This window comes from Mus caroli, chromosome 14, assembly GCF_900094665.2.
Source record: "Mus caroli chromosome 14, CAROLI_EIJ_v1.1, whole genome shotgun sequence".
Classification (NCBI taxonomy): Eukaryota; Metazoa; Chordata; class Mammalia; order Rodentia; family Muridae; genus Mus; species Mus caroli.
The window spans coordinates 14,006,776-14,021,388 of record NC_034583.1 but is presented as its reverse complement, the minus strand read 5'-3'; the positions used below and the strand labels follow the sequence as shown (position 1 = coordinate 14,021,388).

The 14,613-nt window shown below is 36.4% G+C and overlaps 1 protein-coding gene across 2 annotated transcripts in view; it reads right to left on the bottom strand.

The window, feature by feature from the left end:
• The window catches only part of Adk (adenosine kinase), a 398,197-nt gene that overhangs the window by 195,114 nt on the left and 188,470 nt on the right, over window positions 1-14,613 (bottom strand). For both annotated transcript variants that reach the window (XM_021182427.2, XM_021182428.2), the window contains exon 6: window positions 12,583-12,691. In XM_021182427.2, coding sequence (XP_021038086.1) covers window positions 12,583-12,691 — 109 coding nt within the window. The remainder of the gene's footprint in view (window positions 1-12,582; window positions 12,692-14,613) is intronic.

Sequence of the window (14,613 nt, the reverse complement as noted above, 5' to 3'; positions counted from 1 at the left end):
GCATGCTAGAAATAAAACACTGCTTTACAAGAATAATATTATTTTGCTGCAGGGTACAAAACATTAAATTATAAAAGGTTGACTCTCATTACCTTTTCACCAGAAATTTCTTTGAAAATTTATTACAAATGATTGTGCTTATTGGCAGAGTTCAAAATCAGTAGAGTCCACGCAAACAATCTACTTCAATGCGAAGTACATTCTTTTACTCTATCAAATCCATCGGAGGTAATCAGACTGGATGTTTTATTCAACAGGGCTGAAGAAAATTGTTCTACAATAGGTTAATTCAAAATGGCAGCATAGAAAATGCATCTGTCAGTGGGGATCAAATTACAGGGCAAGCTCCTCTCAATGCTTAGAAAAACAAGTCTGCAGTTCTACAGATTATGTGCCTGTGTGTGTTTAAAGGGGTGGGAAAGGAGCTAAATATCTGAGCTAACCTCCAATTAAAGTCAATCATAAAAACAGCCAATTTAATGAGTGCGGATTTCTTTGGGTAATTATAACACCAACCACTTTTTTCTCTTTTAGATCTGTAATTCTGCCTTCTTGTTATTGCTTGCTTTGTCACTAATCGCCTCAGGACCTTGATTTCCTAGCAACAGACTGCCACCAAACATTTGGCTCCTGTTCAACATTTTCTTTGTGAAAAATGGCACTGCTGTTGCCGCCTGGGCTGCTGCAGCTAGACTGGCTGTGTAAGTGCTCTAATAATGTATTCCACTGGAAAAAAAAAAATCACATGATACAGGGTGCGAGGACTGAGCTCAGTTAATTACTGAGCTGGGAAGTTTATCTACAATCTAAAAGCTGTGCTGGGGGAGGGGGCTACAGGATTAAAAAATGCATTCCTTCCATTATTAATAATTTGAAGGTAAGAATTTGCAAAGAAATATTCTATTTTGAGGTATATAAGTTTATTAAGGATTAGATACAAAAGGCCAATGTCCTCACAATGTTGCTTGATGACTTCTTTCTCTACAACATAGCCCCAAACACACAAAAGAATCACAGAACAGTTTGCTGCAATTTAAGAAAGCAAATTAACCTATGTCTCTGTCAGCTGTGTCTTTCCTACTTAAGGCAAAATCATTTGTATATGTAAATATGCTATATGAGATGGTAAGAGGTTTTCATTCACAGCACGAACAGTACATACTGAGAAAACTGAACATTCAAAATATTGTGTTTTGGTATATTGTACACTTAAGTAAATATTTAATAACCCATGATAAGAGTAAAGATGCTTATCATTACTTGTGAAACGATTCAATTGGGACTGAAGAAAATCAGACCTTGTGATTAGAAACCCTGTGATAAGGTAACATAATGTGATTTTTTTTTAAAACTGGGTAGATTTATTAAGATTTTTCATGTCTTCGAAATACTGCCACCCCTGGAAATGATAGTTATGGAAATTAACATGGCAAGTCAGCTATGGTTCACTGAAGCCTGGCTCTAGCTCTCAGAAATACGGCTTTATAAGACTGGCATGTTTCAGGACTGCTGTCACGATATGATAATTTAATATACCCAGGAGTGCACTAAGTATTATGGAAGCATCTGTGAAACTAATAAGCCAGTGGCCATACTGATTCTCACCAGTGTCTACATACTGTGTAACAAACTTACTACAAAGTAGTCGCAATTCAGCTCATCTGAGGGAGGGAAAAGGCTAGAGGGCACCTTAAAACCATCACGATCACTAACCTTGACAGATGAAATAAAATGAAATTACAGAAGCTCTTTAGCAGAGCACTAAGCATTAAAAAGCCACTGATTATATCCAAGAGTAAAAATATGTACATGCCTTTAAAAAGTGAATAAATAAGGCATTTGATTTTAAAGAATCTGCTTATTGTTGATAATAAGCCACATTGTTTCAACTGAGTCTGAGCCAATACCTTAGTATATTTTTACAAAATATAATTCTCGGTTGACTTAACAAAGGAAACACACACGCACATCAGTTTTAGAAAATATTGATAATTACTATACAACCATATCAAAATATCTGAGGACTGCAGTAAAGCTGGTTGATGTTTACAGGTAAAACATTTTAAAGTCTATATTTACTTTATTACTCATTCCAAATTAAAGACACATTAAACCTAGAAGCCACACAAAATGTGAAAAACATATCTGAGGCCTTAAATGAGGGCTATATGGTGTTTGCTAGCTTGATTTTATATATATATATATATATATATATATGTGTGTGTGTGTGTGTGTGTGTGTGTGTGTGTGTGTGTATGTCAGTCTGAAATATATAACTAAAATCATTGGAGGATTATTCTCCTTGATATTTAATTGCAAATTCTGACTTAGCATTTAAAAATGGGCTGGATTCTTCACAGAGTTAATTAAAACAGAAGGTAATACTTTAAAAGATGAAGTCACTTAAAGACTGATGAGGAGGCTGTGTGGAGTGTAATGTGGGAATCAGGTGGTATAGGAGAAGTGGAGTCATAGAGAAAAGCAGTCGAGGGTGGTCGTCAGAAGCACTGGTACAAGACAAGAGGAGCAGAAGTTGGAAGAGAAGCCTCCTGTCTTTCAGAAATCTTCAATGATTTAGAATCGTCAATAACTTTAGTGACAGTAGAACAATATTAGTGAAAAGGAGATTATGAGTGAGTTAAAAATCTAGAGCTTTAAGGATCTGTAAGCAAGGAGGCCAAACAATGAAACACAATGGTGCAGTCAAGATCCTGGACTCAGAAGATACCTATTATACAGACGAGATACCCAAGTTGTTCTGAGAATAACCATGGGATATATAAATACATGTGAAAACATGTCTCCCAGGGTAAGGACTGGAAGGAAAAGGGTGGGTCACTTTGCACCATCCTAACCCCCCCTCCATACAAAAACCACCCCCTGAAATCCCATTTATTGCATTTTTACACAAATCAGGAAAAACTGGCATTTTAAGAACCAACTCTAAAACATACATACACTGAAGAAATAAATTAGAATAAAAGCCAAAAGATCTTCTCTTGAAGACCTGCAGTAGAAAAACAGGCAAGAACAAAGAACCAAAACATACATACCACCCCCATTATATTTGCCAACAAACAAAGAAAAGCATTCTAGCTGTCTGACTAGAAACATTGGAAGTTCTTGTAGTATGGCACTCGAATGCTATACTGAGAGAAGCAAGTGAGCAGAAGATGAACTCCAGGGGCAGTGCTAATGGACACAAGATGTCTGTTAGTGATGACATACATGTCTACAATTAGATTATGATGACGGCTGCAAAATTCTATAAATACACGAACATCCACTGAACTGTGTATATTAAATGGTGGACACAACAGCATGGATATACTGCAATAAAGCTGTTAAAATTGATTCAATCCCATTTGTCTGGTGGACAGATACAATACAAGTTATTGATTAAATCATATTGAACTATAAAAATTTTATAATATGATCAGTAAATATGGTGGGATAAAGTCTGTCAATATTCAGGGCTATTTTTTTTTTGTTCAATTTCTATACCTTTCCAAAGACAAACAAATACTTCATCAAACATACACTATTGTCATAATGTTTATATATTTTCTCTCTTGTTCATATTTATTATATTCTGTAAAGTTAATATTCTCAAGCTATTTATTGCTTGCTGCTCTATAATACTGAAAGTAAACAGAAGCAAATATACTTGAGTCGATGATTTACTAATTAATTTAGCGTGTTATGTGTACACATATGCATATTTTCTTACAAATGTGACCAGGATACAGCATGATCTCCAATTTCACAAGAAATAATAAACTCTCAATGTATTGCAGTAAGTCCACAAATCCAAAGCTTCCAACCTATTTTTAGAGTCTATGCTTTTACAACCAAGACTACCTTATTTCTTTTAAATAGGTAAAAAGATTATTCTGTTAGTTGAATATTGACATTGATATTAGCAGAGATTTCTTTTTCTTTGTGGTAGCATGAAAATTTTATCTAACTAGAAAATCTATATCTATTAAAGAGATCACCAGGCATTTCTCTAAAAAAAATTATATGGATGGGATTTAGATGGCTGAGAGGTTGTGGCTCTAGTTCAATTGGTAGAGAGATTTGCATTGTACTCATGAAGTCATTGATTTGGTTCCCAGCCTGTCATAAACTGGTCATGGTGGTATAAGCTTACAAGCCCAGCAGATGGGAAGTAGAGGTGGGAGGATTCAAAGTTCAAGGTCATGGGGGGGGATTTAACTTGCTGAAAATGTTCTCAAGAAACTATGACAATTAAAGAATGACTCTGGTGGTATATGCCTAGAATCCCAGCATTGGAGAGGCCGAGACAGGAGAATGGCTTCAAGTTTGAGGTAAACCTGGGCTACAAGTAAGACCTTGTCTCTAAGTGTGTTTGTATGAATGCCGCGCACGTGCGTTTGTGTGTGTGTGTGTGTGTATGACTGAGAAGAGAAATAACTGAGTTTTTCACATTATCTACTATGCTACACCTCACTGTTTGGGCCATTACTTAAAGAGAGACCAATTTGGCACATACAATTGTACACACCTGTATGGCAGAGACGCATTTGTATTGTTGGATATACACTAACATAAAAAGCTCTAGTCAAACAAACAACCCATTCTTTTTCATTTCAGTGTTTTACTCATATACTCACTTTTTATTTGGGATACAAGAACCTGTGTTGCCCAGGTTGGCCTCTTCGCAACCTGAGTTCATGTGATCTTTTGCCTTAGTTTGGTTTCTATGTCTGTGATAAAGAGCATGAGCAAAAGCAGCTTGGGGAGGAGGAAAAGGTGTATTTGGCTTACAAGTCCACACCACCATCCATTATAGAGGGAAGTCACGGTAGGAACCCAAGTAGAAGCCCAGAGGCAGGAGCTAAAGCAGAGACGAATGGGGAAAGATGCTTATCCACCTTGTTATCTACTGCTCAGCTGGCTTCTCTTTCTCTCTCTCTCTCTCTCTCTCTCTCTCTCTCTCTCTCTCTCTCTCTCTCTCTCGCCTAATATAACCCAGGATCCCTGCTCAAGGCTGGTGTTGCCCACAGCAGGCTGGACCCTCGTATATCAAACATTAATCAAAACTGTTCTACAGACTTGCCCTCAGGCAAATCTACTGGAGAAAATCCCCTCTTACTAGATTATTCTACCTGTGTCAGGTTGACAAAACAATAGACCAACACAGCTCAGACTCCAGAGGCCAAGGATTATAGACGTACACCTTTATGCCTGACTTACTAGTCTAGTTTTTTAAATGCAGTGCACCTTAAGGTTACGTGTAAGGCCATTGTCAGATAAAGGCTCAATACGATCAGGTAAGCCCTAAAAAAGCAAAAAGCAGTCCAGATTAGGGCACTTGGGAAAAAAAAATAGAGTTAAAAAAACAAATAACAAAAACCAGGAATGAATCTATAGAGTAAACACCTATTTTACCAAGACAATGGAATTTTAACACAAAAACTGACATTTTTGGATAAAAGGTCAAGTGTAGTTCAACTGTCCCAACTTTTTGATGATCTCAGAAGAATATTGCAAAGATTAATTACTAAATTTCAAGAAGCACTTTGAATTCTATTTAAGCATTTTACTTAATCAATTATCTTTCACAGGATATTTTAAGTTTTAAGAAAAGATCCATTAGTTCACCTTTTTCTGCTAACATATATTATCATGAGTATAGTTTTTAAAAGTTAGTATTAAAACTTTTTTATGGTCTAACAAGGCTAAAACAATCAATTGAAATAAGTCTATAAATTAGTAAAGTTTTGCTAGATTTTGAAGAGAAGGAAGCAAATCTCAATAAACATTAGGTACTATTTCTGTTAAATTCATCTCTTTACATTTCTCAGTTTCTCTTAATTATGATAGGACAGATCCAATTGCTTTCATAGCTACTGCTCCTCCTTAATAAAAAAGAGTACCAGGTAACATACTTTAAACTGGAACATAATCAAAAGGATGGCTGCTTTTATAATCATGCATCAGTTTAAATACATCTCAGAACACACTGCAAAAAGTTAAGTCCTTAAAAACAGCAACTATCCATTTCATTACTTATATATTCTCTTTATCCAATGCTGGCAGACCAAATTATGGACCCTGTCTTCTGTATTCCAGAATGGCCTCAAACTCACTACGTAGTCACAGATGACTTTGAACTTCTGACATATCTGTAAGTGAGCACAACTACATTTGTGCTGGTAGACAAGCATTCTACCAATTACTGTATCTCCAGCTACTGTAAATATCTTTTTAATATCAAAGACTTTCTTTAAATACAAGCCAAACAAAAATCAAACTACTTACTTACAGAATGTCACCATGCTGCCCAGTCTAGTCTTGAATTGTGAATCTCCTGTCTCAAAATTTGATTGGCTGACTTATAAACACCCACCACTGCACTGGTTGTCCCTGAAGTATAAAACTCTCCCCACAAAAAATTTAAGCTTGAGATCTGGTAATTGGCTTCTTGAAAAAAATTATTTGATTTCATGTGTGTCTATGACTGTTTTGTCTGAACGTACATGCGGGCACCACAGGGATGCAATGCTTTTGGAGATACCACATGCCAGGGAACTAGAGTGGAAGATAGTTGTGAGCAGCCTTGTAGGAGCTGGAAACTAAACTTGAGTCCCGCACATGAGGAGGTGTCTTTAAGAGTGAGCCATCTCTCCAGTCCTCTGATTAGTTCTTTACAGTATATTTTAAACTTGCAAACTTCTCCAGAAAGACAGTTTAATAGAAATAATGCATAATTTCTCAATAAAATCATACTGTACTGTCAGTGGAATTAAAGCAATAAAAGTATCACAAAAGCATGGCATTAGTAATTATGCGTATATGCACAATAATCTCAGTGAAGAGATTTCAGATTTATTTTAAAATTATAAAGGAGTTTTAAAAAGGATCTAGAATATTGTGGCAGGAGTGCAGAGACTGAAACCACCTCAGCATAAACCAAAGGCTATTTTTTAATCATATATTTTCAGTTCTGTCTCCAACAGAAGACTGTGTCTGATATATTGGTGGTGGTTTTATCCTTTTCTGGGACTTTCACAGGTGAAAGAAAAAGAAAAACAGTCTAGAGATAATGAAAAGGAAAGAACCAACAGAATATAAATCTGCAGCTGAAGACAAATACCGCGTTCCAGAAAAATCAGTACAGAGTGAATATGGAGATGATGCATGCTTCAGTTATTAACAGGTCAAAGTCAGAGGAAAAATAGCTAGGTAATCTTGCAAAAAAAGCCAATCATAAAAAGAGAGAGAAAAAACAAACAAACCCAGAACCAATGTAGGGATCTCTGCTGAAAAATATCAAAATAATGAGACAGCTGAAGTAGTAGAGAAGGCATGTAAACAAGCATAATAACTTCAAGTTTTTGAACTTGAAAGCCCACCTCGCTTTGTAGGGATTCTGTGTCTCACCCCCTCTCCCCCCTCCCGCCACCATTACTACCCATATCAGCACTATTGAAACAAAGCAAAAAACAGGGAACAACACCTTCAACCCCAATCTCAATCAACAAAACCAGAGAAAAAAAACAGCTGGTAGTCTGAGAACCCATAAATTATAGATGACTGTCTTAGTCAGGGTTTCTATTCCTGCACAAACATCATGACCAAGAAGCAAGGTGGAAAGGAAAGGGTTTAGTCAGCTTACACTTCCACATTGCTGTTCATCACCAAAGGAAGTCAGGACTGGAACTCAAGCAGGGCAGGAAGCAGGAGCTGATGCAGAGGCCATGGAGGGATGTTACTTACTGGATTGCTTCCCCTGGCTTGCTCAGCTTGCTTTTTTGTAGAGACCAAGACTACCAGCCCAGAAATGGTACCACTTACAAGGGGCCCTCTCCCCATGACCAATAATTGAGAAAATGCCTTACAGCTGGATCTCATGGAGGCATTTCCCCAACTGAAGCTCCTTTCTCTGTGATTATTCCATTTTGTGTCACATTGGCACAAAACCAATCAGTAAAATGACAAACCAGAGCATCAGAAAGGCAGAGATGCTCCATAGAAAAATCTAGAACTAGACAGAGTAGCTTTTTGGACAGTTGTTTTTGTGTTCTAGGGACTGAACCTATATCTTTCTATATGTGTAGCAATGGCTCTAACAATCAGCTAAATAGTGCTACAAGTTTCTTTTAAAAATTATTTATATATTTGGGTGTTCTGTCTCCTTGTATGTGTGCCCACAAGAAGAGAGTATCTGATACCTTTGGACTATAAATATAGATGGTTGTGAGCAATGTGGTGCCTGGAATTGAACTCAGGACCTCTGGCGTTGCAGCCAGTGATCTTAATTGCCAAGCCATCTCCCCAGCTCCAAAAGTTTTCTTAACTCTGAAATCATGGGTGTTTTTTTTTTTTTTTTGGTTTTCTTTTTTTAAATGGTATCTCATGATTATAAGATGGTAAGTAAACTCCCCTATTCTGTAGGAACCACCTGGTCATCATAATATAAAAAGGTTGCTTCAGATGTTATCAAATGTCTCCAAGAGAGAAAAATTGCCACTGGTGAAGAACTAATGTCATGAATAGGTACTACTTTAGATAGACCTAAAAAAAAAAATCATAAGAACAAGATTCCAAAGCACAATACCTGTTACAAATAACTGTATCCCAGAATAAATGTTGAGATTTACAATAACACTACAGATAGGTAACAGTTAGTACACAAATGTGACACAGACAAATACAACTATTCATAAAAAGGGATCAAGCACCAAAACTGCCCGAGAAATGATGTATGTGCTGAGGTTAACAGAGAATGTCATAAAAGTTATTTTAACTATATATCAGTGGTCTTCAACTTTCCTATTGCTGTGCCCCTTTAATACAGTTCATGTTGTTTTGACACCCCCCATGAGGTATAAAATTATCTTTGTTACTACTTTGTAACTATAATTTTGCTACTGTTATAAATTATAGAGATAATATCTGATAAGCAACCACCAAAGGGTTCCTGACCTACTGTCTATATATTCTAAAAGTTAGGCAGAGACAAGCAATAGTTGTAAGTCTCAACTCAGTTTTCAGATATGGACATATAAGGACAGCGGCTGTCTCATCAAGAATAATTCAAGAAGAAGAGAGTGGGCAGCAGCATTCATAGAATGAAAGAAAAATGAAATTGGCAGGGCAAAACAAGTGTGGCAAAAATGCTACTCACAGTTTTCAGATATGAAAACAACATTGAGATGCTTAGATAAATTAATGAGAGTTTAGATACTCCAAAAGAAAATGCTAGTGAACAGGAAGGTGCCACACAAAGTAGCTAAAGTAAAAGACAAAGAGAAAAAGAAATTCAAAGAAACAAGAAACAGGAGTGAACTATATGAAACACTGTCCAGTGGTATGAAGGCAGAAAAGAAAATCTGAAGAGCCAATGGCTGAAAACCCCCCAGATGATACAAATTCTAATGTTGTAGCTCAGGGACCTTAAGCAAACTTCAAGCCAAGACACACGAAATATATACTAAGATATCTTAACTAAACCAGCCAAGCCAGTAGCATAAGAAAAAGCATCAGAGAAAGGGGTAGAAGGGAGGTAGGCAATACTTCACATGGAGCAAGCAAAGCAAGGACAGTGCCTGTCTCATCAAGAATAATTCAAGAAGAAGAGAATGGGCAGCAGCATTCAGAGAATGAAAGAAAAATGAAATTGGCAGGGCAAAACAAGTGTGGCAAAAATGCTACTCACATCTAAATATAAAACAAAGATGTTTTCAAACCTGAAAACTAAAAGCATTTATGACTAATACATCTGAATACAAGAACTGTTCAGGAATGAGCTCTCAGGAGAAAGGGAATGATGTTGGATGGGAACCTGATCCTAAGGAAAAGAAACAAGGAACATTGGAATGGCAGTTATATTTAAAAAAAAAAAAAGTACGGTTTATTTCTCATTATTTGATTATTTTTAAAAATAACATAATTATATTATTATAATTATACAAAATAGGATAGTGTTTGTAAATATATAAGTAAAATGTGTAATGTATGTTTTCTGGATTACATACTTCAAAACCTATATAAAAATAATTAAAATTACCCCAAATTTAAATAACCAGTGGCTACATAGAGACTAGATGAGACAAATGGGAAATAGAGTATCAAGGCTCTCACACTGTATGAAGTCCTATTATGTCATGTGAAAACAAGGCCTGCCGAGTGAGTGAGGTGTGCAATTACACTCCAAAACAGCAGGGAAAGGAAGAAACAGAGTAAGACCCAACAGAAGAGAAAGAACACAATGGAGATAAAAGTACTAAATTATCATAAAAGGATAGGAGAGAAATAAAAAATAATAAAGGATAACAAGAATAAATAAAAAGACAAACTTAAACTGAATCATATCAATATTCACATACAATAGAAAAGGTATATAGGTTCCAATTCAAAGGTAGATAATGTCAAGTTGGACCAAAATAAGACTCTAGCCTGTTTTCCTCAAGATAAGTGCTTTAAATAAGTAAGTCAAGAGTGAAAGAGAAGAAAAAGTAGACTATGACAGCAATAACAGAAACAAAGCCAGGGACCTGAAGAAGAGCTGGCTCAGGAGTTAAGAATGGTTGCTCTTCTCAGCACCACATCAGGTGGCTTGTGGAATCTAGCTCTGCCAGATCCCAAGATCTCTTCTGGTCTCCATGGAAGGACAGGCACATGTAACTCATGTTTAAATGGGTCATCAACTCCACATTTTAAGTATCTACTGAATGAACACTAAAAAGTACAGCATCCTGGGTATATAAAAAGTTTTCAAGCTGGGCATGGTGTACACACATATAATCTCCACTACAGAAGCAGGAGTAAAAAGAGTCGAGCATGGTGGTGTATGCCTTTAATCCCAGCACTCGGGAGGCAGAGGCAGGAAGATTTCTGAGTTCGAGGCCAGCCTGGTCTACAGAGTGAGTTCTATGACAGCCAGGGCTACACAGAGAAATCCTGTCTCAAAAAAACAAAACAAAACAAAACCAAAACCAAACAGGTAGCGGGTGCCTTGGCTCTCAGCTGTAATCCCACCATTTAGGAGACTGAAGCAAGAGGATCACATTGAGTTCAAGGAGAAGTCTGGCTATCTTCTGAATTTCAGCCCACCTTGGGTCACAAAGTCAGACTGCATCAAAAGCAAGTGAGTAAGAGGGAAGGGAGGGAAGAAAGGAGGATGGATTGACAGACAGACAGATAGATGAATACATATCCTCCTTTCTGAAATAAACCAATATATAGAGCAAAAGATCTATCTGGAAATGAAAAGGACTTTCAAACATAAAAGCAACACTAAGAGCCACAGATTGATTAAAACCAAGTAAATCAAAGCAGTAATGAGCTGTTTGCAAGCTGGGTCTTCAACCTTTCTGCAACAGTCCCACCATTCACTAAGACAGTAGTGCAGTCCACTGGATAAGCCTTACACTCCACTCACATGCTCTTCAAGCCATTATGCTTCCAAGCAGGTGCAGTTCCTACTTGACACTGGTAGATACTGTGAAATACAGAGTAATTTGCAGCCAGCTTGGGCTACATACTGAGATTCTGTCTCAAACAAATAAAAACACTAGAAAAACATACAATAACAGGACCTAAAGACAAATTAAATCATTTAAAGAAACAGACTAAAATGAAATAATAATGAAAGAAAGTCTTGAATTCTAGCAATGGTTTTCTCACATATTGGCTGAAGATGTAGTATGAATTTCTACTATATAATTCCATTTAAGAATTTAAATAGCACATTGTAAAACCTACCTACAGCAATGCACATAAATGTGCCGTGGGGGACATTGACACTAGACTGAAATAAATAATTATATCTTCAATAAACACATATTTACAAGATAACGGATTTCAAACACGCCTTCCCAGCTGTTTCAGACAGCTCAGAGAGTAGAATGCTAGCAGCTGTTCTTCCAAGCTGTGTATGACATGAGATCCTACTATCAAGTAACAGGTTATACTCTTGTGTGAGCAGCCAGGTTTAACTCAGATTACAACTAGGTAATCATAGGTTGATTAATTCAAGAGAAATTTTAGTGTACTTCCAACATTAGAAAATTAATTCTTAACCAATTATTTCTATGTCAGAGAACTTAATTCAAATTATATGCTGCCCTATTTTAGATTTAAGAGATTTGTCACAATCAATGTTTCTAAAATATTAAACTAAAAGGTGTCATGCTAATTACTATGGAATAAATAGCAATCATGATTCTTTTTAAGAAAATAAGCTCAAACTGTTAGCAGTACATACTTCCATTACTATGGCTTTATACAGTGCTCATATCATTTGTAATAAATTGCTAAAAATGTTTGTAAAACTACTTCAAAAGACCTTATGAACGGGATTTAACAGCAGAAAATTCTGTGAGACTGAGCAGTTATTTATAATATTTCTAAAGCAGTAGACTTGAAGGTGGTAACACAAATTCATACCCATAATGATTATATTTCTATTGCATAATTATATTAATGAATCAAGCACATGCTCAAGAAAGGCACATTGGGTTACGTACAGGGCTTTAAAAACTGAACACATATCAGCAACAGCTATAGTCTATCATGTTAACAGGACTCCACACAGGAGCTGGCACTTACAGCTATGTAGTAAACTCTGGCTTTCTCTACCAACACCCAGTTCCGCTCCAGGTCAAGGTGCTTCTCTTTCTTGTAACAATTGGCGGCTGCAAGGTTAGCAACGAGGGACCTAAAACCCAAGGAAAGGAAATGCATGTTTCTTAGAAAGGATGAAAAACCTCCAGGTATTTTATACAGAAAGGAACAAATTCTTCAAAAGCTGATATTGCTGATGGTGAAGAAGGGGACATGTTTGATGCCCTTAAGACAAAAGACATGGTAACCAGCGATACCTCAAATTATAAGACCAGTATAGGAGTTTTTAAACTCCAAAATAAGGTTTTAATATATAAATACAGTTCAAAATGCAGCTAATAAATAGGGGGCTAGGTCATTCTGAAATAGGAAATCTACATAAACCAAAATTTCATTTTTATGGTAAAAAAATTTCTATAAATATATGACCAATGAACTATAATTGACTAATTAAATACCTTTAAGAGCCCAATATGGGATTAATTTCATAAAATATACATATAAACATAGATCATATTGCTGTGAGAAATAAATTTGCAACTATTACATGTTAAGGACTGGAATCAATTAGAACAAGTTTCTATAGTTGAAAACTCCTGGGTGGGGTGATCTTACAGCTGGAAAATTTAACCAGCATACTAGATTTAAAACCTGGCTATTAAGTGCCACTGAAATTGCTTAATTTTAACCCAACAGTCCAACTTAATGAAGTAAAATATTTACATTTCACGTAAATATAAGTCTCCTTCATTCAGATTGGATTTATAAAATTATTTAGCATTTTTCACTATTACTAAAAATTAAAATAGTAAGAATTATGCGCTACAGGAAATGATGTCATCATTTGAGACCTGGGGTATTTAGTTCCTCCAGCTAAGAGAAAAGTTTCTCTTCCAAAACAATTTTCCACTCATCCTTATCTTAATTTATTTCTGAATTTGGAATTTGTTTATATTGAAATAAAAATAAGCCGGGCGTGGTGGTGCACGCCTTTAATCCCAGCACTCAGGAGGCAGAGGCAGGCAGATTTCTGAGTTTGAGGCCAGCCTGGTCTACAAAGTGAGTTCCAGGACAGCCGGGGCTATACAGAGAAACCTGGTCTGGAAAAACCAAAAAAATTTTAAAAAATTTAAAAAAAGAAATAAAAACAAGAAACTATGAGAAACCTCAAAAATACACTCAAATATGAATCATTTAAACCCTGATAGAAAAACTCAGTACTATTCCTTTCATTAGAAGTGGGATCGAACTTCTATTTGAATCACAAAACTATATTTGAGTTCTAAGTTTTAATTATCAGAAGCTGGCAGAAAGACAAATCTATGAATAGGCTGGCCTTGAACTAAGAAATTCGCCTGCCTCTGCCTCCCGAGTGCTGGGATTAAAGGCGTGCGCCACCACGCCTGGCCATCTTTTTTCTTATACTCCAGACGAGGTCTTCCATATCCCAGGATGAATCTGCATGCACCAAGGATGGAATTAAACCTCACATCCTTCTGTTCTACTTCCTGGGTAGGGTTCTAGGACTATGGACATGGGTTACCACATCATGTTTACGCAGTGCTAGGAGCAGAAGCCACGATAGTGTATACCAGGGTGGTGCTCCACCAACTGTCCTAAATCCCCAGTCCCAATACCATCTGAACAATCACAGGCTATCAAAGCCATAATATTGGTGGGCAAATTGAGTCTTTGAAATCTATAAAACCTAATAATAGTTCAAGCACCAATTTAGTATATAATGACAATTTAACAATTTTATTCTAGCCTTTGTGATGTCAGAAAGAAAACTTGACCCATTTATTATTAATGGGAAAAAAAATCACACTTGAAAATTAAAATTTCTTTTAGGAAAGTTGCAAGAGGCAAAGCTCTAAACACGTACATCTGAGTAGTGGATAGCTGAATATAGAGAGACCTTGGTTTGTATGATGAATAATTAATCGAGAAATGAAAACTATCCCCTAATCTTTCTCTCTCTCTCTCTCTCTCTCTCTCTCTCTCTCTCTCTCTCTC